The sequence below is a fragment of the Vanacampus margaritifer genome, chromosome 17 (assembly GCF_051991255.1).
Source record: "Vanacampus margaritifer isolate UIUO_Vmar chromosome 17, RoL_Vmar_1.0, whole genome shotgun sequence".
Lineage (NCBI taxonomy): Eukaryota > Metazoa > Chordata > Actinopteri > Syngnathiformes > Syngnathidae > Vanacampus > Vanacampus margaritifer.
In genome coordinates this window covers 19,172,901-19,194,357 of record NC_135448.1, presented here as the reverse complement: position 1 = coordinate 19,194,357, position 21,457 = coordinate 19,172,901, and the positions used below count along the sequence as shown (strand labels likewise).

At 46.3% G+C, this 21,457-nt stretch overlaps 1 protein-coding gene across 2 annotated transcripts in view; it reads right to left on the bottom strand.

The window, feature by feature from the left end:
- The window catches only part of sdc3 (syndecan 3), a 35,752-nt gene that overhangs the window by 9,451 nt on the left and 4,844 nt on the right, over positions 1 to 21,457 (bottom strand). Inside the window, exons 2-3 of one of the 2 annotated variants that reach the window (XM_077548561.1) lie at positions 3,907 to 3,997; positions 637 to 1,460 (exon numbers count right to left, since the gene is read on the bottom strand). In XM_077548561.1, the coding sequence (XP_077404687.1) occupies positions 637 to 1,460; positions 3,907 to 3,997 (915 nt within the window). Of the gene's footprint in view, positions 1 to 636; positions 1,461 to 3,906; positions 4,001 to 21,457 lie in introns of both variants that reach the window. The other variant, XM_077548559.1, reaches the window with a different exon arrangement.

The following is a 21,457-nucleotide window of genomic DNA, read 5'->3' as shown; positions in this document are numbered from 1 at the left end:
ATTTTGCGTGACAACATCAAATATTCATTAATTATACAAATATAATAATAAAGCGTATTTTTTTTGTCTTACAAAAATTTTGAAAATATGTCCATAAATCCATATATTATTCATGTAGATAATTTGGGGCGCTGTTATCAAATATTTCTATTTAAAAAACATTATTTGTCCATAAATAACGATACATTTTTAATCCGGAAATTTTTAGATGATATCATCAAATATTCTTACCAAAAGCTAAACAGGATTTTTTTGTTTTAAATTGTAAAAAACAAACAAACAAAAAAACGGTTAATGTGTGTATAATATAATTTTTTTTAATACTGATGTTTAATATAAACAAAGAGAATTACTTTCATAAAACCTGAAAGAAAAAAACGTATAAATAAAACTAATTGTCCATTTAAAAAACAAAACAATTATTATAAATATTTATTAAAAATAGCATAAGAATATTATAATATAAATGAAGAATAACAAAATAAATCCTGAGGGGAAAATAATTGATCAAAAACTGTAGATGGCACATCAAATAAAAGTGCTGATAAAAAAAAATAAAAAAAAACAATCTTGTTGGAGGTCATGATGAAGCTTTGAAACACCTTCAGACAATGTTTAGGATTTTTGGGGTCTCACCTGCGTGGTTGTTGGCTGTGGCGGGCGTGTGCTTCTCTCCGTGGGCACCCTCAGCGTGGTGGTCGCCACGGGAACCCGGGGCCTGAAGGGGAACCTGGTCTTGACGGTGGTGGTGGGCTGGACGGTGGTGGCGGTGGTGGTGGGCTCCTCCGTGGTGGACGCGTCCTCCTCCGTGGTGACGTCCACGTCCAAGGCGGGGTAGAGTGACGTGGGTTCCGGCGACAGGTACACGTCCTCGTCTTCTTCTTCCTCGGTGGGCGTTACGGTCGTCACCTCGACGACGGGAGCCGACGATTTTGGGGCGGCGGTGGTCTGGGCGGCGGCGGCGGCGGCGGCGGCGGCCCGTATGCGCTCCAGCTCTCGCTCCTTCTCCCTCTCTCGCTGCCGCTCTCGTTCCCGTTCTCTTTCTCGTTCCCGTTCTCTCTCCCGCTCCCGTTCCCGTTGGCGCTCCATCTCTCGAACCCGCTCCCGCTCGCGTTCCCGCTCTCGCTCCCTCTCCAGCTGCTTCTCCTTTTCCAACTCCAGTTCCCAGAAGGCGCCGCTCTCCCCGTCTGTTTCCGTCGGCAGGAGAGTAGCGGCGGCGGTGGCGGCGGTGGCGGCGGTGGCGGCGGCGGTGGTGGAGATGGCGGCGGTGGCGACAGTGGTGGCGCTAACGGTCGTAGCGACAACGGTGATGGCGACGGCGGGTTCGGGGTCGGCGCTGGGCTCGGCCGCGGGTGCGGCGGAGGGCGCGGGGCTGGTGGCCTGGGTGGTGGACTGGGGGATGGGATCCTCCGTGGTGAAGGTTACGGACACTGACGTCGGCCTCACACTGATGTCGGGAACTGGAGAGAAAAAAAAAGTGAGATATTTGAATGTAACTTTATTGAGAAGAAAAGCAGAACATACAAACGTAACCTTGTTGAAAAGGAAAGCAGTACATTACAATCTACTGTACTGAAAAGGAGAGGTGGAAATTTGAATATAACTTTATTGAGAGGGAGAGCAGAACATTTTATGTAACTTTATTGATAAGGAAGGTGTGATATTCGAATGTAACTAGTAAAAAAAAATGTAAGAGGGAGACCATCACTTGAATGAAATTAAATTTTGTTTATTGGCAAGGCAGGTAGAAGAAGTGTGTGCAAACTGACAAAACTTTATTGAAAAAGGGAGCGGGACATTTAAATGTAACTTTAGCAGGACATTTAAATAGAACTTTATTGAAAAGAGAGTTGGACTGATGAAAATAACTTTATGTAAAAGTTGTGAGATGTCGAAGGGAACATTTGAATGAAACTTTATTGACGCAAAGCATAGAGGGCTGCTCGAAATGAACTTTATTCAACAGGCAGGATGTGAAATTTGAATGTGTCAAGCACATATTCCCCCCCCCTTGTCTTTAGCAGTACAATAAAAATGGAGGAGAGCCTAAAAAAAACAGGCACGCTGCTGTTATTTTAGCCTGTCCACAGCTTTGTTATAATCCACTCCCGGCAGTTTCCCGCGATGACTGAGGCGTGAAGTACAAGTGTGGCAAAGCCACGAGGAAAGGAAGTGGCGCAGGAAAAAAGGGGCTTTTGAGTATTAAACAAGTGCAGAGAGGAGATTAATTTTCCCCGCGTACCTTTCATTGCGTTTGAGCGGCGGTTGAAAGAGGAGCAAATTGAATGTGGCCTCACAAAAGGCACGCGGGGCAGGAGAGGATATTACAAAATGGACTCCCACAATAGAGACCCTGTCAAAAACCAAGACGAGCCGCCGCAGCCGCCGGACTGATCCGTATCACCAGCGATGCAATTTTCCAGCCGGCGGTTCCCGCTGCCGGCGCTCTCGTTACCTCCGCCGAAGGGGGGGCGGCTCCGTTTTTAGTTGAGTGCGTTTCCATTTGTTGGCACACGTCGGCACGATACGCAAAAAAACGACTAAGCCGATTATGCGGCGGCATCTCGTGTGAAGCTTTTTATTCATCATTGTGGAAACTTAAATTTCAAACATGGCGGAACTCTTCGGTCAGAACATAAACAGCGCAAACTTCCGCCAAGGCTTTGTTAAAGGGACGCGTGACTCGTTGAGCCGTTTTCAGCCGCAAAAAAGTTCAGAATGATTTTGGCAACTTCATTATTTTTCATGTACAATTAATACCTTAAAATACACATTTTTCCACTTGCTGTCGACTGAAGATGACGTCACCTGTGCTGAGGAAGCAGGTAACGACCAATCATGGCTCGGTTTGCTGACCAAACCCGGAAAACAGGCAAGTGACAGTAATTGGAAAAAAATTGTTTGTAAAGTTTTTAATTGTACAAGAAAAATAATGAAGTTATCAAATTCCTTCTGGACAAAATATGAACTTTTTTTGCTGCTGAAAATGGCTCAATGAGTCAAGTGGCCCTTTAAATATTGTTATGTAAGACTGAGTATATTAAATACAATTTCCAGGGCATCGTTTACGTCGCAATCTGGATCAGATCCGGACGGATCAAACTTTTCGAAATACTTTTGTTGTTGCGTTGATTTGATTTCTTATTTGGAATACTGAAAAATGTGATGCCGTTTAAAATATGTCATTGCAGCCAGGTTGTTTTGCACTTTAGCGCCCCCCGCAGGACCGGAGGACTTAACAATTTTTAATTATAAATTGTATTTCTTGTTATATATTTAACATTTTAACAAATCAATCAAATTCTACTTATGTTTATGAGTGCTTTTAGTTTAGCTTTTTTTTTATTTTATTTTTTTAGTTGTGCCCAAGCATGGCTGTAATTCAGCTGTTTTCATTCTTCAACTTCTTTAGACAGCAAATCAAACCAATCCGCTGGTTACAAACATGCGGTCAATTTTTGTTGCGTGATGCCCGAAAAATAAAAGCAGCTACTTTTTCCGTTTGTTTCTGATGAAGCGTCGCATGCTTAGCAGCACAGATCAGAACATCAGGCCCAATTACAGCAATGCGCTTTAGACTAAGCGGCTAATTCCTGCGCACGCCAGACAAACGCCAACATGCCGTGTGCCAGATAGGTGCGCCATGGCCTAATCTGCGTGGACTTTAATCTGATTACAGCAAATAAGATCTCGGGGAGGGTGGTCCACTTTGCCAGGGCGTGTCCGAGTTTGCGGTAATTGTGTCTTGAAAGCGCTTTGTGTGACGTGTTGGGACAGCGAGTGTTGCGAGGGAACAGGAGGGGGGGGGGGGGCGGTGAGCGCAGGCCTTGAGGGTCAGCAGATTAAATAAAGCGGCAGCTGGCGGTGGAAACACACACACACACACACACACACACACACACTTACATCCAGAGCCGGATCCCGAGTAGAGGTCCTCGTCGTCGTAGAAGTCGTCCGCCGTCGAGCCTTCGTCATCGACGGGTGACCACGTCTGACCCTGCTGAGGGAAACGCAAACATTGCGATTGGACGCTTGCGTTTTCACATGACAGGGCACAAGATGGCGGCCGGGCCGGGGGCAACATCTGGCGTTGCGCAGAAGCTCGCGTCATGGAACCGACCGACGGGAGGACATCAAAGCCGCAGAAATCGGCGGGCGTGTTGGCGCCGGAGGCCGCGAACTTTTCCAACCTCAAGTGCTCATTTTTCAGCCTGATTTCTTGAAATCAAATCAAAGAAAAGCAGACAAAAAGGATCACAGAGAAGCGACGTGGATGCGATCTCACGGGGGGGGGGGGACCGCAGGGCAGGCTCAGCGTTTACAAGCGTGCACATCGATGAGCAACATATTTGCAGGCAAGCACGCCCCCGTTGTAGTCCAAGGTTTCGATTGGCTCACATGAAAGGATTCGTGCGATTTGTCAATTTCATCGTTTTATTTTGACATCCAAAGCCTTTTTCTTGTTTCATCATTTGAGGCGTCACAAAAGGAAAATATGCTAGCGTCAAGGTCACCGTTCTGCGTGACATGTTCACCAAAAAAAAAAAAAAAAGCTCTTTTTCTCCACTTTTTGGTCAGGAACGGATGTTTTCCATGAAACCAACTCATTTTGGTAGAATCAGAAAGATCAGTAAAAAAAAAAAAAATGCACAAAGTTGGTGGACAGCCAATCGCAAAGCACAGACGGACAATTGAACACGTTTTTGAACTGAAGGAGGACGTGAACGAACACAAGGACAAAAGGAAAGCCGAAGTGGAGATTCAAACCTGGAATTGAGAACTGCGAGGCTAACATGCTAACCTCTAGGCCACTGCGCTACCTGCCTTGTGACTTACGACATGAAAGTACACGAACGCGAGCATTTTTTAATGATGTACAAAAATCCAGGATGGGTTAAAAAAATGTTTGTTTTTTTTGTTGCTGATGATGCACTGCAGTGTTGTCACTTAAAACGGCTTCTTTACACACAAACTTTCGGCGAGTTTATCTGCTAATGAGATGAAAAAGTGGCAAGAAAAAAAACAGGCTGGTTTTGCCGGAGGTGCTGGAAAACTCAATCGTATGTGACCAAAGAGCGCTTTTTTTTTTTTTTTTTTTTATCTCCCCGGCAAATCTAAATCTCATCCTCGGATGGGGGAGTCGTTGGTGGGAGGGAGGGTGTGAGTGGGTGGGGAGGGGGGCAGCTAGCTTGTGTGATGCTAATTGTGCAAACATGAAAATGGAGGAGAAGCTCCTCCTCCCCGCCCAGCCGCTTCCAGACGCAGGAAACCCGATGCCTTTAAAAGCCCATAAAGTCATAATGGAAGCTGGAAACCCGAGCGGGGGTGCACCTCGTTGGGAGAGGGTGCGCTTGTTTTGTGCGCGAGTGTGAGAGAGTCCCACGCATGAAGGTCATGGGCTCATTTTTTTATATTTATTTTTATATCTATTCATAGGAGATGGCGTTTGGGGTTGCTGGTGTTTTTGTTAACTGTTATTTTGCACATCAATGAAAAAAATAACATTTTGAATGAAAATCCGTTTCTCATGTTACAGTAAGTGTAATGCAGAAGCCTAATGCGTGCGTTTTGTGTGCGCTGTGCAACTGTTTTGTTTTGTTTTTTTGCATGTCGGTGGTTAATGAATGACAACCGACCCCCCCCCCCCCCCAATTTTTTTTTATACAAAATGAATAAATAAATACATAAATAAATTATGGCTGCGCGGTGACCTTTATGTCAGGGAATTCTAACCACTTTCATCCCTGATTATAGATGCTAATTTGTGTCCACAAAATAAACTGATTAAAAATAAAGTGACATAAAAATGTAATTTGTAACATAACTAAGCTCGTAACTGAATTTACTAAAAAAAATAAAAATAAATTTCCACATATAAAAAAAAAATTGCACTGTATTATATGAAAAACACTCGAAAAGAATTAATAAATAAATAGGTTTTATAAAGTCTAATTACTGTACGCACTGAGCCATAAAAGGGCGTGGCCTCGTGATTGACGTCAGGGGCTGGAATCGGATTGGCCGTTCGTATTTTATATTTATGCATTTTTTTTAATTATTGCGCAACCTATTTGTAACCCCACCAACACTATCTTTATCATAGCCACAATGCATTTCATTTTTTTTCTCCATGTCATATTGGGAGCTCTATATGTAAGCGTGTGAAAGTACTAAAAAAAAAAAAGTGCTAACACTATGTGTGTGTGTGTGTGTGTGTGTGTGTGCCATCCAAGGATTTCACAATGGGGGCCGTTGCTATGGGCAACCTTTGCCTTTCCCGGAGAACGCCATCGTTTTTTCGGGGGGGTGAGATGCAGGGCTCGTGCGACCGCCACACACACACAGAGAAAACATCACACACCCCTTGCGAAAGGTGTTGCATAACATCAAAACAAGCTAAAAATCAGCTTGACCCCCCCCCCACCCCCCAAAAAAAACAAAAACCTTGCATCCCCCATACTCGCCCCACTTTCCTTTCATCTGCCTTATCTAGACTCAGCATGCCTTTAAAAACACACGCTTAGACAAACCCCTCCCCCCCGCAAGGCCAGACCCATCGAGGCAGGTCCAGAAGTCAGCCCCTGGGGGCCCCCCTTTTTTTTTTTTTAAATAATAATACACACACACACACACACACACACACACACACACGTCTAAATCCAGGCCATACGGCGGCTGAGAGTCTCCCCTGTCTATTTTCAGAGTTGGATGCAGACTGTGTTTAAATGTGTGCACGCCCCCCCTCCCCCTCCCCTCCCACACACACTCGCCCCCCTTACGCACACACTTAAAAGCACGATGTCATCACACTGTGTCCCAGCATGTTCAATTTATGAGCTGATATTGTGGTGTAAATTCACAGTGTGCCGGAGAGCAATGCGTCACTGCATCTAATTACAACGTGCGTGTGTGTGCGTGTGCGTGCGTGTGTGCGCCGGCTCTAATGACAGGTTTTGATTTTGTGGCGAGCGAGTGCGCGAGTGCGCCAGCAGGGCTATTTGTGTTTTTTCCAACGTGATCCGAGCTGAGTGGGACCAGGCAGCGCTGCATTTTGGCGAGCTATAAACAGCCCCGCGCCGCATAGCTAACCGACCGCAACCAGACGCCACCGGCGCTCCCACACCGCACCGATAAAACCCAAAAGAAGGGGCGGGGGCCATGAGGGGGGGGGGCGGGGTCAGAATCATCGGCGCTGCCCTCGATTTAAAAAAAAAAAAAAACGATGACAACCTGGCCAGCTTACTTTGTGGCAGCGTGTGAAGCTAGAGACAGTGACCCCCCCCCCCCCCCACCGGGAAAAAAAATGCTACTCTCACAAGACACTTCATTAGGTACAGCAAAAATTCATAGACGCACGGCGTCCGCATAATTCTGCATGGTTATGAGTCATGTATTATTCACACAGAAAGTGTTGGAAATGTTACTAAGAAAGCAGATCCTGGACGCCAGAAGTGGACGGCTTATTCGTTGGCGGAGGAAAAAACGTTTTGAATTTGAGTGAACCGAAATGCGCCGAGCGTCAAATTGGATGTTTTTAAACTCTGCCTTCCTTAAAAAAAAATAAATAAATAGAAGACAACAAAAACAAACTCTTGTCATTCTAACTTGGCAGAGCTGATTGTGTTTTCTTCTCGTCGTGGATGTTTTGTCGGAGCCAACGGATCTCCCGACAAGTTTGCCAAAGACACGATCACGTCGTTGACAAGTTCGTCCAGTCATCTTCTGTTGGCAAGTACGAGAAAGCAACCAATCGCACGCCTCCTGCGGCCAGACGTGGCAAATCCAGGTCCAGAGAGTAAATACCCTGCCACACTTTGGCTTTAGCCCCAAGTGCTAGCGAGCTAGCTAGCTAGCTAGCTTCCTAGCAGGTAAACAAGCAGCATGGGAGCTAGCTATGGAGCTAGCTAGCCAGCACCTGTCACAGTTTGGCTTTTACGAGCTAGCTAAGTAGCTTCCTAGCAGGGAAAAAAGCACCATGGGAGCTAGCTAGGTAGCTAGCTAGCATCTGAGGCTAAAGCCAAACTGTGGCAGGGTTTTTACTTTCTGCACCTCTGCTTCTACAACTTTCACCAGTCGGCAAATTCACCAAACAAGCCTTCGCGCCCCCCATCCTGTCGACAAGTTCACTCAATAAGCCCCCAAAAAAACCCGGTACAATCCAGTCAACGCTGTGGCGTGCAAACAAAAAGCAACCAAAATAGCTTTGGTTGAAGCTTGGGGCGCGGGGGTTGTGGGTGGGGGGGTGGGGGTGGGGGGGGTTGTATACTGTGCTCGCCCAGGTCGTGCGGTAAAGCACAGGTGTGTCCTCTGAGGCGTTGGCAATGCGATCTGGAGCGGCACGACCTCGCCGCCGCCGCGTGACGTCTCATTTTACACAATAGTGAAAGGCCGCCATCCCACTCGTGACTCAATTGGATCAAGTTCTGACTTGTGAGCAGAAAAAAAAAAACACTGACAGTTACCAGTGTTCGTTTGTGTTACACACCAATCGTTTATACCGCGTTATATAGAAATGAATGGCAGAGGTGGCAAATCCAGGTCTAGAAAGTAAGCTAGCTCCCCCGGCCGGGTGCTTGTTTACCTGCTAGCGAGCTAGCTAGCTAGCACGAGGGGCTAAAGCCAAACTGTGACGGGGTTTTTAACTTTCCGGACTTGGATTTGCCACCTCTGTCGAACAGCTTCTAATGCAAAGACCCTTTTTGTCGTTGAAATCGAGTCGGCTTCTGTCGGTGCGTTTGACTTCAAACACATTCCTCAGTAACCCGAGCACGCTGCCCCGCCAACGCACACACAATACACGCCGCAGCGTACAAATCGTTAATTGCCCCTTTTTTAATGTGGGCGATGTTATCCGATCGTGGGGGGAGGGGGGAGGGGGGGGCTCCATTGGAATAGCGACGCCATCTGCGACGCTCCTTCCTCGTCGCTAAACGGAGGGACAGACGTTGCAGGGGCGGGGGGGTGTTACCGGGGTGCGGATAAATACAATTAAGGACACCGAGGTCACGTCCGTCGGGTTGCCTTTTTTTTTGCACCCATGTGTCACCCTGTTGCTTGAGCAGCTCAAGAGAAGGTTCAAAGAGAAATATAGGAACGACGTCTGAGGTGATAATCAAGGTGAAAGGGTTATTGTCAGCTTGCGCAAGAGCGGAGGAAAACACTTAGCCTAATGAGCACGTCGCATTTTCATGTTATCATAAATAACAGCAAAATGTAGCCTACATCACAGTATCAGATTTTATGGCAACATGCTCCGCCCACATGAACAAAATCTCAAACCCTTCACAAATGAGCCTTTGCCATCTGTCAAGTTTACGTGGGTCGAATTTGCTAGCAATCGGGAAAATCATCTGTAGGAGGAGTTCGCCTTTGAAGGACGCCTTGAAAACTTTTCTAAATTGACCCCAATGGTGGCTTCAAACAAAAAACGGCAGTCGAACCTGTGGCTTTTCAAGCACGCACTGCTTGTTCAGACTTCAGGCTACCAAATTTCATGCTCACTGAAATTGGTTTCAGGAGCTCAATTTTTAAACGGAAATTGAAGAGGGTTCTATTTAGGGCCCGACCGATTAATCGGCCGATTATTACCCTTCAAACATGGACCAATTGGGCCAAATGGCCAATTATTTTCCCCTTGAAACGTTACCATCGAAAAAAGCAAAGTTTTCGACGCTACAAAAGTACCCCGAATGCATCATTTTGCTTGCGTAGCATTAGCAACTAGCAAGTGTTTTGCGTATGTTCTTCTGGTTCTTCTGTTGTCCCTAAACTTCCTTTAAGCTGTTTAATGACACGGCAGTTGGAGTTAACGCATGCCGATAACAATTACATCCACTGCATGTTGAAATACAAAACACGCTTCATTTTTAAAACTTTGCTAGCCTAGCGCTAATGCTAAAAATGAAGGGAAGATCCCATTCAAATGCTAAGGGGACGTTAGCATCGACTTCGGGGGTGTTTTTCCTTTAAATAACGAATATTCACACACACAAAAATCGGTCTCGCCATCGGCCTAAAAAAATGCATATCGGTCGGGCCCTGGTGCGATCAACCCAAAGGGGTCGGGTTCGAACTACAATTGCAGACGCATCGTGTCCTTTCCATCAAGGCTTCTTGAAATTTTTTAGTAGGTCGATAGAAATGTCTACCAAATTTCATGTCGCTAAGACACGCAGGCTTCATCAAAAAAAAAATTGCGGTCTGGGAATTTCTCCGTTTGTCAACTTGTTCGGCCCAAGAACGATTGGGAACAGAATTATGATGATCCTAAAGCAGGTAATGAAAAGTTCACATGGAGTTGAGGTGGCACATTTCTAATATGGCTGCCCACGCCTCGTAAAGAGCTTGCTGATTCACGCCGACTGCTGCGTCGGCTCTTCTTCGCCAAAACGCACGGAAGCGGCGGAGTAGTAAGGGGCCGGCTGACCCTCTGGAGAAAATAAACGCCGCCTGTTTATTGTCTGTAGCGCTCCCATCTTGTGTTTTTTTTCCCCGCAGTAAATCCCCGAGCCAATCAGCGGTGACCTCCGCTCTGCCTCCATCTTTGGCTTTTTTTTTTACGCTCCGTCTCACCGCTCGCTAACTGGCGGGGCGGCCTGGACGGCGGCCAGCCTGAGTGCTCGCACACTTCCATTCAGGCGGGGTGGACTGTGTGGGAGGACAAGTGTGTGTGTGTGTGTGTGTGTGTGTGTGTGTGTGTGTGTGTGTGTGTGTAGGAGTAGGTTAGCAGGTGAGAGCCTTGTTAAGACACCTGCCACCTTCAGCGCAGATTAGCACAGATAGCCTGGCCCGCTCTGCTCACACACAGCCTTCGTCTGGCACACACACAAGCAACAATATCGAACTGTGACGCGAGGCGTTCAGGGAACCTCAGATTTGGACGTTATGATCATGTTGTTTTTCCATTAAGGTTCATTAGTACACTTTGAATCATTAGTAAAAAGAAAGCAAAGTACTTTTTTTTTTTAAAGTCAGTAGCTACTTCGCTGCTTTTATGCTAGCTAGCTAGCTTGTTATCTGGCTGTTAGCTAATGCTGCGTTCGAGGATCCCAATTGTTTTTTTCCCAGTTCCGACCTGAAAGCGTTCGAGGTAAACAATCAAAATGGCGGAATTGTTTTTCATTGTTTTTTATGTTGGTCCTCAAAACTCATTTTGACCTTCAGCAAACTTGCCTTCTCGCAGTTCGGCTTCATTTATTGTTTTTATCTTATTTTATTTCAGTAGTTTCAGTAGTACTTATAATTTCATACACGGAGATAGCAGCATAGCGTGGAGTTATGTCGAATATTTATGAATGCGTTCCCGTACGCATTTCCTGGTTTGAAGTCGGAAAAGTCCGACTTCCGACCGTCCTCGAATGCAGCATTTGTCCCGCGCACACACACACACACACACCAGCAACTTTGACACGAGGCGTTCAGGGAACCTCAGATTCTGACGTTATGATGATGTTTTTCCATTAAGGTTCATTAGACTCATTAGTAAAAAAGAAAGCAAAGTACTTATTTTTTGGGGGGGGAAATCTCTAGCTAATTAGCAATGCAAGCTAGCTTGTTAGCTGGACGCAAACCTTCATTTCAAGACCGCGTTATCGTGATGTTCATCATCGTGATGTTCATCATCGTGATGCCATATCAATAAATGTAAAAATAAAAATAAATACCAACATACTGTACAACAAATAGCGACTGGATCTCGCCCCCCCCCCCCCCCACCAGGGTTCTGGAATTTTGTGCGGCAGGCCCCATTAAAGCGCACAAGTGTAAGAGTTGCACTTTCACGGCACCCTCGAAATTGATATTCACGACTCGCCGTCCAAACTCGGAGCAGTTAGCCATGAAGAAAATGTGCGGGAACTGGAAGTTGTTGGCAGCGGGGGTTCACGAGTGTGAGCGCGGGAGAAAGAACCCGCTGTGCAGTTTTGCGCTCATTAGCGCTCTAAAATAATGCTTCCGAGGGTCCTGAGTGGAACGAGGGAAGAAACGCGATCGGTCGCCATTTGTAATCTGGCACTACGAGGGGAGGAAGCGCTCATGCTGGAGATGAACGTGTTGTGTGTTTGTTTTTAGCTCGCCGCGCTCGAGAGTGTTCGTAAACAAGCTCGTGCGCGGGAGCCAGAAAATGAACGCAACGTGTTTCCTGTCAATCAGGCGGCGGAGCCCACTTATCTGGAAACGGAACGGCCGGAGTGGCGAGCATCGGGCGAGCAGGTGCGCAAAAGACGGGTGGGGGGGTGGGGGGGGTTCGAGGGGGAACATAAATCACGTCTCTGGAAGCCTCTTTGAACTTTTTTCAATTTGCCTCAGAGGAGAGCGGGTCTGCTTTACATTCCTGAGGTCCCAGGTTTAAATTCGTTCGACCTCAGCTAGTTAGCATTTATGGCTAACCCCAAAAGTAGCCTGGGAAGCATCACGCAGCTTGCGTTAGCAAGGATTGCGGCTCGCGTCGTGCCCCAATTAGACGCAAACATGGCAGCCATACGGGAATTTTCCCCAGTAAAGAGAAAAGCCGCGCGGGGGTGTTAGCGGGATGTTGTGCGCGCAGTCACCTCTAAAATGACATCATCATCATCATCATCATCATCGTTAGCCTCAGACAAGCGTCAACTTTACTGACACGTCTTATCTTCCGGCAGTTAATTAAAATGCCCGTTAAGTGTCTCGCGCCGACGCCAACTTCAAGGAGCGACTCGTTTAGCTTCCAAATTGAAAACGCGCTTCCGCTCGCCGTCCCTCGTCAGCTTTGATCTACGTTTCAAACTCGGGACGATAATAAACGAGATCATCTGAAAGCGATTCGTTTCAATTGAGCCATTTTTTGCCACGACACGCGGCAAAAACACGACACAAACATGGCTGCTTCATCTTTCTTTTTTTTTTTTTTGTAACTGAAACGTGGAGTTTACGGTACAATTCGCAATCAGCTGCTCAGCCCTGAAGGACGTTAGCGTGTTAGCTCGTAGCATGCCGGGGCGAGAAGCTGCATGACGAAGGAAGGGGATCCAGGGGGGGGTCAGCCGGCTCGGGGCGTGCGTAATGGAGTGGGGGGGGGGGGGGGGGGGGGGGCTGCGAGACCGCCGCCGCACGCACACACAGAAATTCTTCGATGCACTCTCACGATGGCTGGACGTTGCAGGATGATTGTTGGGGGTCGCGCGGAGACCGATGGACGCCCGCAGCAGCCAGATGTTACACTAATCTGGCAATCCAACGGGATTAAGCGCAACACACACACACACACACTCAAACCGTATCATCACTTGAGAGGACATTACAGTAACACTGTCACAAACATTGAAAAACGTCCCCAATTGTTGTGCGTTTTGAATTTTTGAATCTCCCAAATTGGCTTGTGTGGAGGACCAAAACCGACAAAATTAGAAATAAAAATGATATATATAAATATATATATCCCTAAATAAATAAATAAAAGTACAAATATATATTTTTAAAAATTGTATTTATTTTTACTTTTATCTATTTATGTAAATAAAAGTTAAAATAAATACAAACATAAGAAACAAGATTCAAAAAATATAATAATTTTTATTTAGGGGATATACAGTATTCATTTTTTTTTTTTTTTAATTGCATTTTTTATATCCGTTTTTATTTTCACTTTTATTCACTTTCCTTCCTGTATTTAGTTATTTCTTCCTTTGTGGCAGTTTTGCTCCTCCATCGGCTTGTTGTCCTCAAATGGAGACAGCGGAGACAAGACGCGCACACACACAGCAGGCCTCCCTGCTTGGAATCGTCTTCCATTATGGATGACCTTATGAAACATGCATCTACACGTGCACGTGCGCGCGTGTGCGCGTGTCCACTAAATTGAAGCCACAGTGTGTGTAGACACATTCCACGGCCCGTCTACACCAAGCAAATTAGGGACATTTGAAATAATATGAGAATGAAGTGATGGCGTGTGTGTCTAATGTGTTTGTGTAGCCAGAAATGCTTTGAGATTCCGACACGACTGCCGCTCCCACACTGCATAATGCACTGTTTTGTTGCTTCAGTGTGTGGGTGCCGATCAGGGAGTGCCACTGTGTGTGTGTGTGTGTGTGTGTGTGTGTGCGTGTGCGTGTTTGTGTATTGATGTGTGATTGTGGAAAAATGCTGCAGTTAGCGCTGTATGCTAGTCAATGGCAAAGCAGATTTAAGTGTTATTTTGTGCGCGCGTGTTGGCTCAATGGTCGCGTTCCTGCCAGGATCAGCGGGAGGGCGTGGCGCCCGTGCTCGCAACTTTTCTGCCGTTTCTAAGGAACTTTTCAAAGGGGGCTCAGAAATGCGTCTGCTCCCCCTGCGGACCCCTTTATGCCTTTGTGTTTAGGGGGGGTGGCGGGGGGGTTAGCCGGAGGCACTCGCAAGCGAAGGTAATCGATGCTTCCTCCGTCGGGCGAAATCGAAAACGCGATGGAGGAAGAAGCTGAACGGCGGCGAGTCCCCGTGCGAGTCGCAGGGCGGCGTGCGCTCGCGCTGCTGTAATTACACGTTGTGTAATTAGGCTGATGACTGTCATGCGCCTTTGCGGGAAGAAGACGAGAGCCGGGGACGGCGAACCAGGAGGCAAGAAAGATGAAGGGAGATGAGGAAGACGAGGATGAAAAAGCTGAAAGAGAGAATAAAGACTTGGACAAAGATGCAAAAGAAGACGCGAAAGTAGAGATGGATCGATACGGTTTTCAGGGCCGATACTGAGCATTGGTAGTCAAGGATAACTGGAAGTCATTTTCAGTAAATTGAAAATAAATAAATTATCCAGTTTAAAGTTTTGTTGAAAGCTAAATAAAAACGTTCTAACTAAAAACTTATATTTCAAACAAAAGGTGGGGGAGTTTCCAAGGTCAGCAGAATGTCTTGGAAATTTTAAGAAATATTTCCCTGAGGTTAACACAGTTTTAAATTGATCTCACATCAGCAGTCAGATTTTTTTTTTCTTTCAGGCTGCAATATCTCAATATTTGTCAAAATGCTAAACATCGGCGCTGATAATCGGCTCGGCCAATAATCGGCCTTTCCCTAACAAGAAGGATGACAACAAAAAGTTGGGTTTCCAGTTACCCATTTTTATTCCACCCATTTTGCGCATTTTCCGTCAATCCGCTTAAACATTTCGAAAACATTTGTTACCCGACTAAAGATGGCAAAAACAAGAAGACAAAGAGAGAAAAAAAAAAGGACAAGGATGAAGAAAACTAGACGAAAACGATGAAGGCAAGGACAAAGAAGATGAGGACAAATATGATGAAGACAAGGATGAAGATGAAGAGGCGAGCAAGATGAAGACAAGGATGAAGAAGAAAAGGCCAAAGACGGAAAAAAATTGAAAATGAAAAGAAGAAGAAGTTGAGAGGGGAAAAACGAGCAAAATCCAATCAAGTCATTAAATCGGGAATGTAAGCGTGCGTGCGTGCGTGCGTTCGTGCGTGCGTGCGTGCGTGCGTGTAAACAACACAGGTGGTAAACAAATTGCTCCTCCGGGGCACAATAAAGAGCAGATGACCCCGCCACGGTCCCTGGGCTCGCTCGCATTGGCTGACGAGACTCCCGCAGGCCCACGCAAACTTCCAGCGTCCTCACAACATTTCTGCCCGGCGACATGAAAACACGTTGACGATTTGAACCAATCGCAAAGAAGCCAAATCCTCATTTCTTACATTTACCTGAAATGTTGGGGTTGGTACCTTTTTATGATTTTTTTTTTTTTTTTTTTAAACAGCACTCGAGCCGCTGATGAATATGTTGCCGGCACGAGCATCAACGGCGGCCTGAGCGAGTGTCGGCACGTTTTAGCGCTGGACGGGGATAACGTATGCGCGGCGAAAGCCGGCGGTCCCGCCGCTCGCGGATTCTTGCCTAATCCCGTCCGGGTCGTCCGGCGCGTCCAATTTGTCTCCGCCCGTCACGAGCTCCTTTACGGGCGCCCGCTAACCACGTAGCCAACCCATCTCCCTTTCATTGGCTGCCATCTTTTCTCCTTGTCGTCACGCAAGGCCCGTCCTGCCGCGTTTTGAAGAAGACGAGGTCGAAGGAGAAGACAAAAGAAGATGAAGTATTTTACCGATACCGGGTTTCGTTATCGGGCCGATACCGGCCTTATTTTAAGGTATCGGGTACTTGTGGAGGCTGCTGATACCAGTAAGCGATGCTTGAGCCCCAAAAAAAATGAAATCTGACATTGAGTAAGTCCTCCTTGACACTAGTTGGCGCTATACTGCGGCAAATCATCATCTGCATTAGGAAGACATGATGAAAAATTAAACAAGACAAGGCCCAAGAAAGATAAAAAAATAAAAAGGAAAATTAAGATGACGACAAGAAGAAGAAGGAAAGAAAAAGAAAGAAAAGGAGAAGGAACGATATGGATTTTTTTGGACGATGCCGATATTTGGCAGAATAAAATTCCAATACTCGATCAAGTGTCCGATTGATTAATAAAATATACTGAATTAAAACATAAATCATGTCATTGTAATGCGTAAAAAAGAAAGATTTTATTCTTAAGAAAGCTAATAAGGGCCGATCAATCGGTCACCAAGTAGAAATGATACTCGGGATGCTCGATACCACTTTTGTTTCAGACCGATACCATCACAATTATCATCAAGTACTCACCGATATCCATCGTACTCTTGGTGTATAAGATTACATTTAACAAAATGGCAGGAAAAAAATGAACATCGACTTTTCCTATGAGAGTAAAACAACAAACAGAAGAAGACATCAAGGAAGACAGAAGAGGATGATGAAGACAAACGTGACAAGTCCACAAGGACAAAACAAAACTGGTGCGAGTCCAAATCTCCGCCTCTCATCTGGCCCGGCTCCGCGATTGCCTTTGACCTCAATCCCCTTTCATTCTCCTCAAATCCATCTCCGCCGCGGATCTAATCGGCCGGCTCGCACCTTGAGCCGCCGCCGTGACGGCTAATCGCTTCCGCGGGAGGGAAACCCGGCGACCGAATCCATCACCGAAAGCCGCTTGCACGCCAAAAACCCAATCAGGACCGCGTGAGTTCTATTCCTATCTGGATATTGCGCCGGGCTAGCGTAGCTAAACGACGCCGAGACGTTTTTGCTTCTCAAGCAGCCGTGACGACGCCATCATTAAGACAAGCAATGCAGATAATTGCTATTCGTTAACGATGCTCGTTAATTTGCACCCCGTGTTAATTGCCTGCATTTATAAACAAACGACCCGCCCCCGCCCCCGCCCCCGCCCTCGCCCTCCCCTGGCATGTCATCGTTTAAACAGAGGCAGGTAGCAAACGCTGTCATTGGCACTCAAATGTTTTTTACTCTCACACATTTATTCTCACTTTCAGTCACTCACGAGCACTCACTCTACAACTCTCTTACGCACAGTCACCACTCATGTTAATAAATATACATACACCCTCAGTCTCTTTCACTCTCACACACAAAATCCCTCTTGCGTTCTCAAACAAACTCATTCACTGTTTGACACAAACTTTTACTCTCACACACTTTCCACTCCCACGATCACTCATATACATTCAGCTCTCACATACAGATCTCCCTTCACTCTCAAACTCACAAACTGAGACATAATCACTCTGATACTTGCACACACAAAACAACTCACACTCATTCTCACACGCACTAACAAAGACTCTAACATACACTCTCACACAAAACGCGTCTACTTAAAGAAGAGAGTGGAGGACACGCACGCTCGGTGTCAGTCCGCCTTTGAGGGTTGCGTCTCTGCGGGCCTCAGATTATTGCTAATCCACAACTGTTGGAATGAAAGATTAGGGAACGAATCACCTGCTGCTGCTGCGAGTGTGTATGTGAGAGTGCGTGTGAGAGTGCGTCGGAGGAAGAAAGGTCTGTTGGGAAAGACAACGTGCTGCAAGCGGCGAGTAACATCGGCAAACTTGTCAAAAGCGCGCACGCACGCTCACTCGGGCAGCTCATTAACTTGTTCACACTGCAGATGCCTTTGAAAAGGCCTTTCAAGCAGCAGAGTTCAAAGGTTGAAGGCGCGAGAGCACACACGCACACACAGAGCGCCGCTGGTGTGCCAATGTCTGCGTTTAATTGGATCAATGCTCGTCCCTCGTGGCCGGCCAATAATGGAGCGGACGTGAGTAACATGTGGGAAGCCCGCCCTTGCCAACTTCCCGTTTAGGAAAAACAGATGAATGGATGAATGGGAAGAAGGAGAGGAGTGATGAATGATGACAGAGTGAATGAAGGCTGGAGGGATGAATGGAGCAGACGGATGGATGGCAGACAGTTGGTTGGATGCAGGAGTCGGAGACAGATGAATGGGTGAAGGAATGGATGGATGAATCATGGATGGTGAAATGATGAAGGGATGAATGGTTGCAGGCAGGGGAAGATGAATGTTAGAAGAGGATGGATGAAGGGATGAATGTCTGGCGAGAAGAGGATGGATGAAGGGATGAATGTCTGGCGAGAAGAGGATGGATGAAGGGATGAATGTCTGGCGAGAAGAGGATAGATGAAGGGATGAATGTCTGGCGAGAAGAGGATGGATGAAGGGATGAATGTCTGGCGAGAAGAGGATGGATGAATGGTTGAATGTCTGGCGAGAAGAGGATGGATGAAGGGATGAATGTCTGGCGAGAAGAGGATGGATGAATGGTTGAATGTCTGGCGAGAAGAGGATGGATGAAGGGATGAATGTCTGGCGAGAAGAGGATGGATGAAGGGATGAATGTCTGGCGAGAAGAGGATGGATGAAGGGATGAATGTCTGGCGAGAAGAGGATGGATGAATGGTTGCATGTGAGGAGAATGAATAGGTAAGTGAATGAAAGGTTGGATGTAAGAAGGATGTGTTGACGGACGGTTGAACGGACAACTGGTCGGATGCATGGAGTGAATGGATGGATGGTTGAATGAACACAATGAATAGATGAATAAACGCTTCAATGTGAGGAGAATGAATGATACCTGGAACGGATGGATGCATGGACAGACAAATGGTCGGATGTAGGGAGTGAAAGGATGTATGTATGAATGAACCATTGGATGCTTTGAGAGAATGAATGGATGAATGAAAGTTTTAATGTGAGGAGAATTAGTGGATACGCGGAAAAGCCGGATGGATGCACAGATGGTCGGATGTAGGGAGCGAATAGATGGACGTATGTCAAGGACAGATGAACGAATGAACAGCTGTAGGCAAGGAGACAACGGACGGACGGACAACTGAATGGTCGGTTGCAAGACGAGGATGGATGGTGCGTGGAAAAGATGGATGGACGGATGAAGGAATGAATGCGTGGAAAGAGAAGATGGATGCAGGGGCAACGTTTCCGCAATGAGCTTGTGACCTGCTTCACGCCGCCGGCGGATGAATTATTCAAACTCACATGCAGTCACATGTCACGCACACACACGCCACACACACACACACACACACACACACACACACACACACACACACACACAGCCTTGTCCGTGCGTGCGTTTCCTGCGCGCTTAGCAAACAAACACACACATCTGCATAAAAGCGTCACTGAGGAAGTCCACACTTGACTTCCTGTGTCCGTCCCGTAACCTGGTGACCCAAAAGAACACACACACACACACACACTCTTTGTAAATGCAAGAGGAATAAACACACTGTCTGGCCTCTTAGCAACAAAAATCCCCGTCAGCTCTGACAAACAAGCGCACGCACGTACACACTGAAATGTCGTGATCCCGTTACAGAAGTTGGATACAGTACACGAGAAGCCTTTTTCGGGTCTCGCAGTGCCGGAAATTCCAGAAGGCTTCGAGAACCAAATGATTTGGTTGAGTTCAAGTCAGGAAAGTTGCAAAACGACAACACCCAAGCAAAGCCTTGATTAGTCCTCTAATGGAGGACCAAATGTATTTGGTGTCAGAAGTGGGGATCCATTTGTAAGTAACCATGTTGGAGTTTCATTTATTGACGGCCATGAATGTTGCAAAACAAAATTCTCATTAGAAACAATCAGATTTTGAAAAGAAGTGTCAGAAGTGGGATCCACCCACAGATAACCAGCTCTGATCCTCTGTTTGAATGTAATTATGGAGAAGAACAAGAATGTTGCAAAAATCCATGAGCTATTTGGTGTCTGAAGAGGGATCCACTCAAACATAACTAGCTCCTGTACTTTGAATTTTATTAAAAGTCACAGTTGTTGCAAAATGTAAATTCCTTAAGATATGTGGTATCAGAAGTGGGGATCCATTTAAACATAACCACGCTGGATTTTAATTTTCACGGTCATGAATGTTGCAAAACGCAATTATCAAAATCCTCATTAGAAACAATTACAATTTGAAAAGATAGTTTGTATCCGAAGTGGGATCCATTCACAGATAACCGGCTCATATACGGTCTGAATGTTATTATGGAGATGAACAAGAATGTTGCAAAAAATCAATGAGGTATTTGGTGTCCAAAGTGGGATCCATTCACAGATAATGGACGAAGAAATGTGGAATGGTTCGATGCTCTTTTACGTTAAGTCGGTTAGGCTAAAACCTATGAGGTGGTTGGCGTCAGAAGTGGGGTCCACTCCAAGATAACTAGCTCCTGTACTCTGAATTTTGTTATTAAAAGTCATAGATGTTGCGAAATGTCGATTCCTGGAGGTATTTGGCATCAGAAGTGGGATCCATTCAGATAACAGCAGCTACTGTATGCCAGTCAGGATGATCTCACGTGAAGTCAGAAATGATGCAAAATAGGGTCTTTAGTGTCCGAAGTGGGATCAATAGCCAGATAACCACTGAGCGCCACAATTACAGACTTCTAAATGTTGTCTGCCTTTCAGTATTGAGTGTCGGCTCACAGATGCGGCTGTAGCCTGTGTTGGGAATTTTACAATCGCGGGTCCGAGGCTTAATCCGGATCGGGGCCAAAACGTAACGGGATATTCCTCCAGGCGTGCCCCACCGCTTTAGAATCCTGCCAACAAACAAACAATGACCACAACCCTCTGCGGCTGCCGTAATTAATGCCGGGAGTCCAGTCTGGCGCGACTGGCGTGCCGGAAATGCCCGCCGTGACCCCCCCCCCCCCCCCCTCAAGCGCCGCCCGTCGTTAACCCAATTATGGAGCGGGGAAAACCCTGGGCGAAAAAAAAAGACGAGTCTTTTAAGTAAATGATTTTGAAAAATGATCTAATTGTCATGGGGGGGCGAGGGGGGGGGGGGGTCAACGTTCAAAGGGGGCACAGTATGACCTGGGGGGGGAAAAAAAAGATTGATTGGACGTACATGTTTTGGTCCAATAGTTAAAAAATAAATGCAAACGAACCACAAATCGACTTCCGTTCGAGTTGTTAACTTACGTAAGATTTCTTTTAAGCATCCAACGACAACTTCACAAAATTCGACTTTGCAATCCGACTTTGAAGAATCCATTTTTATCAGCCGGCGGTTTGTTGTGCCGGAACAAACGGACAAGGCGTGAAAATCGGTTA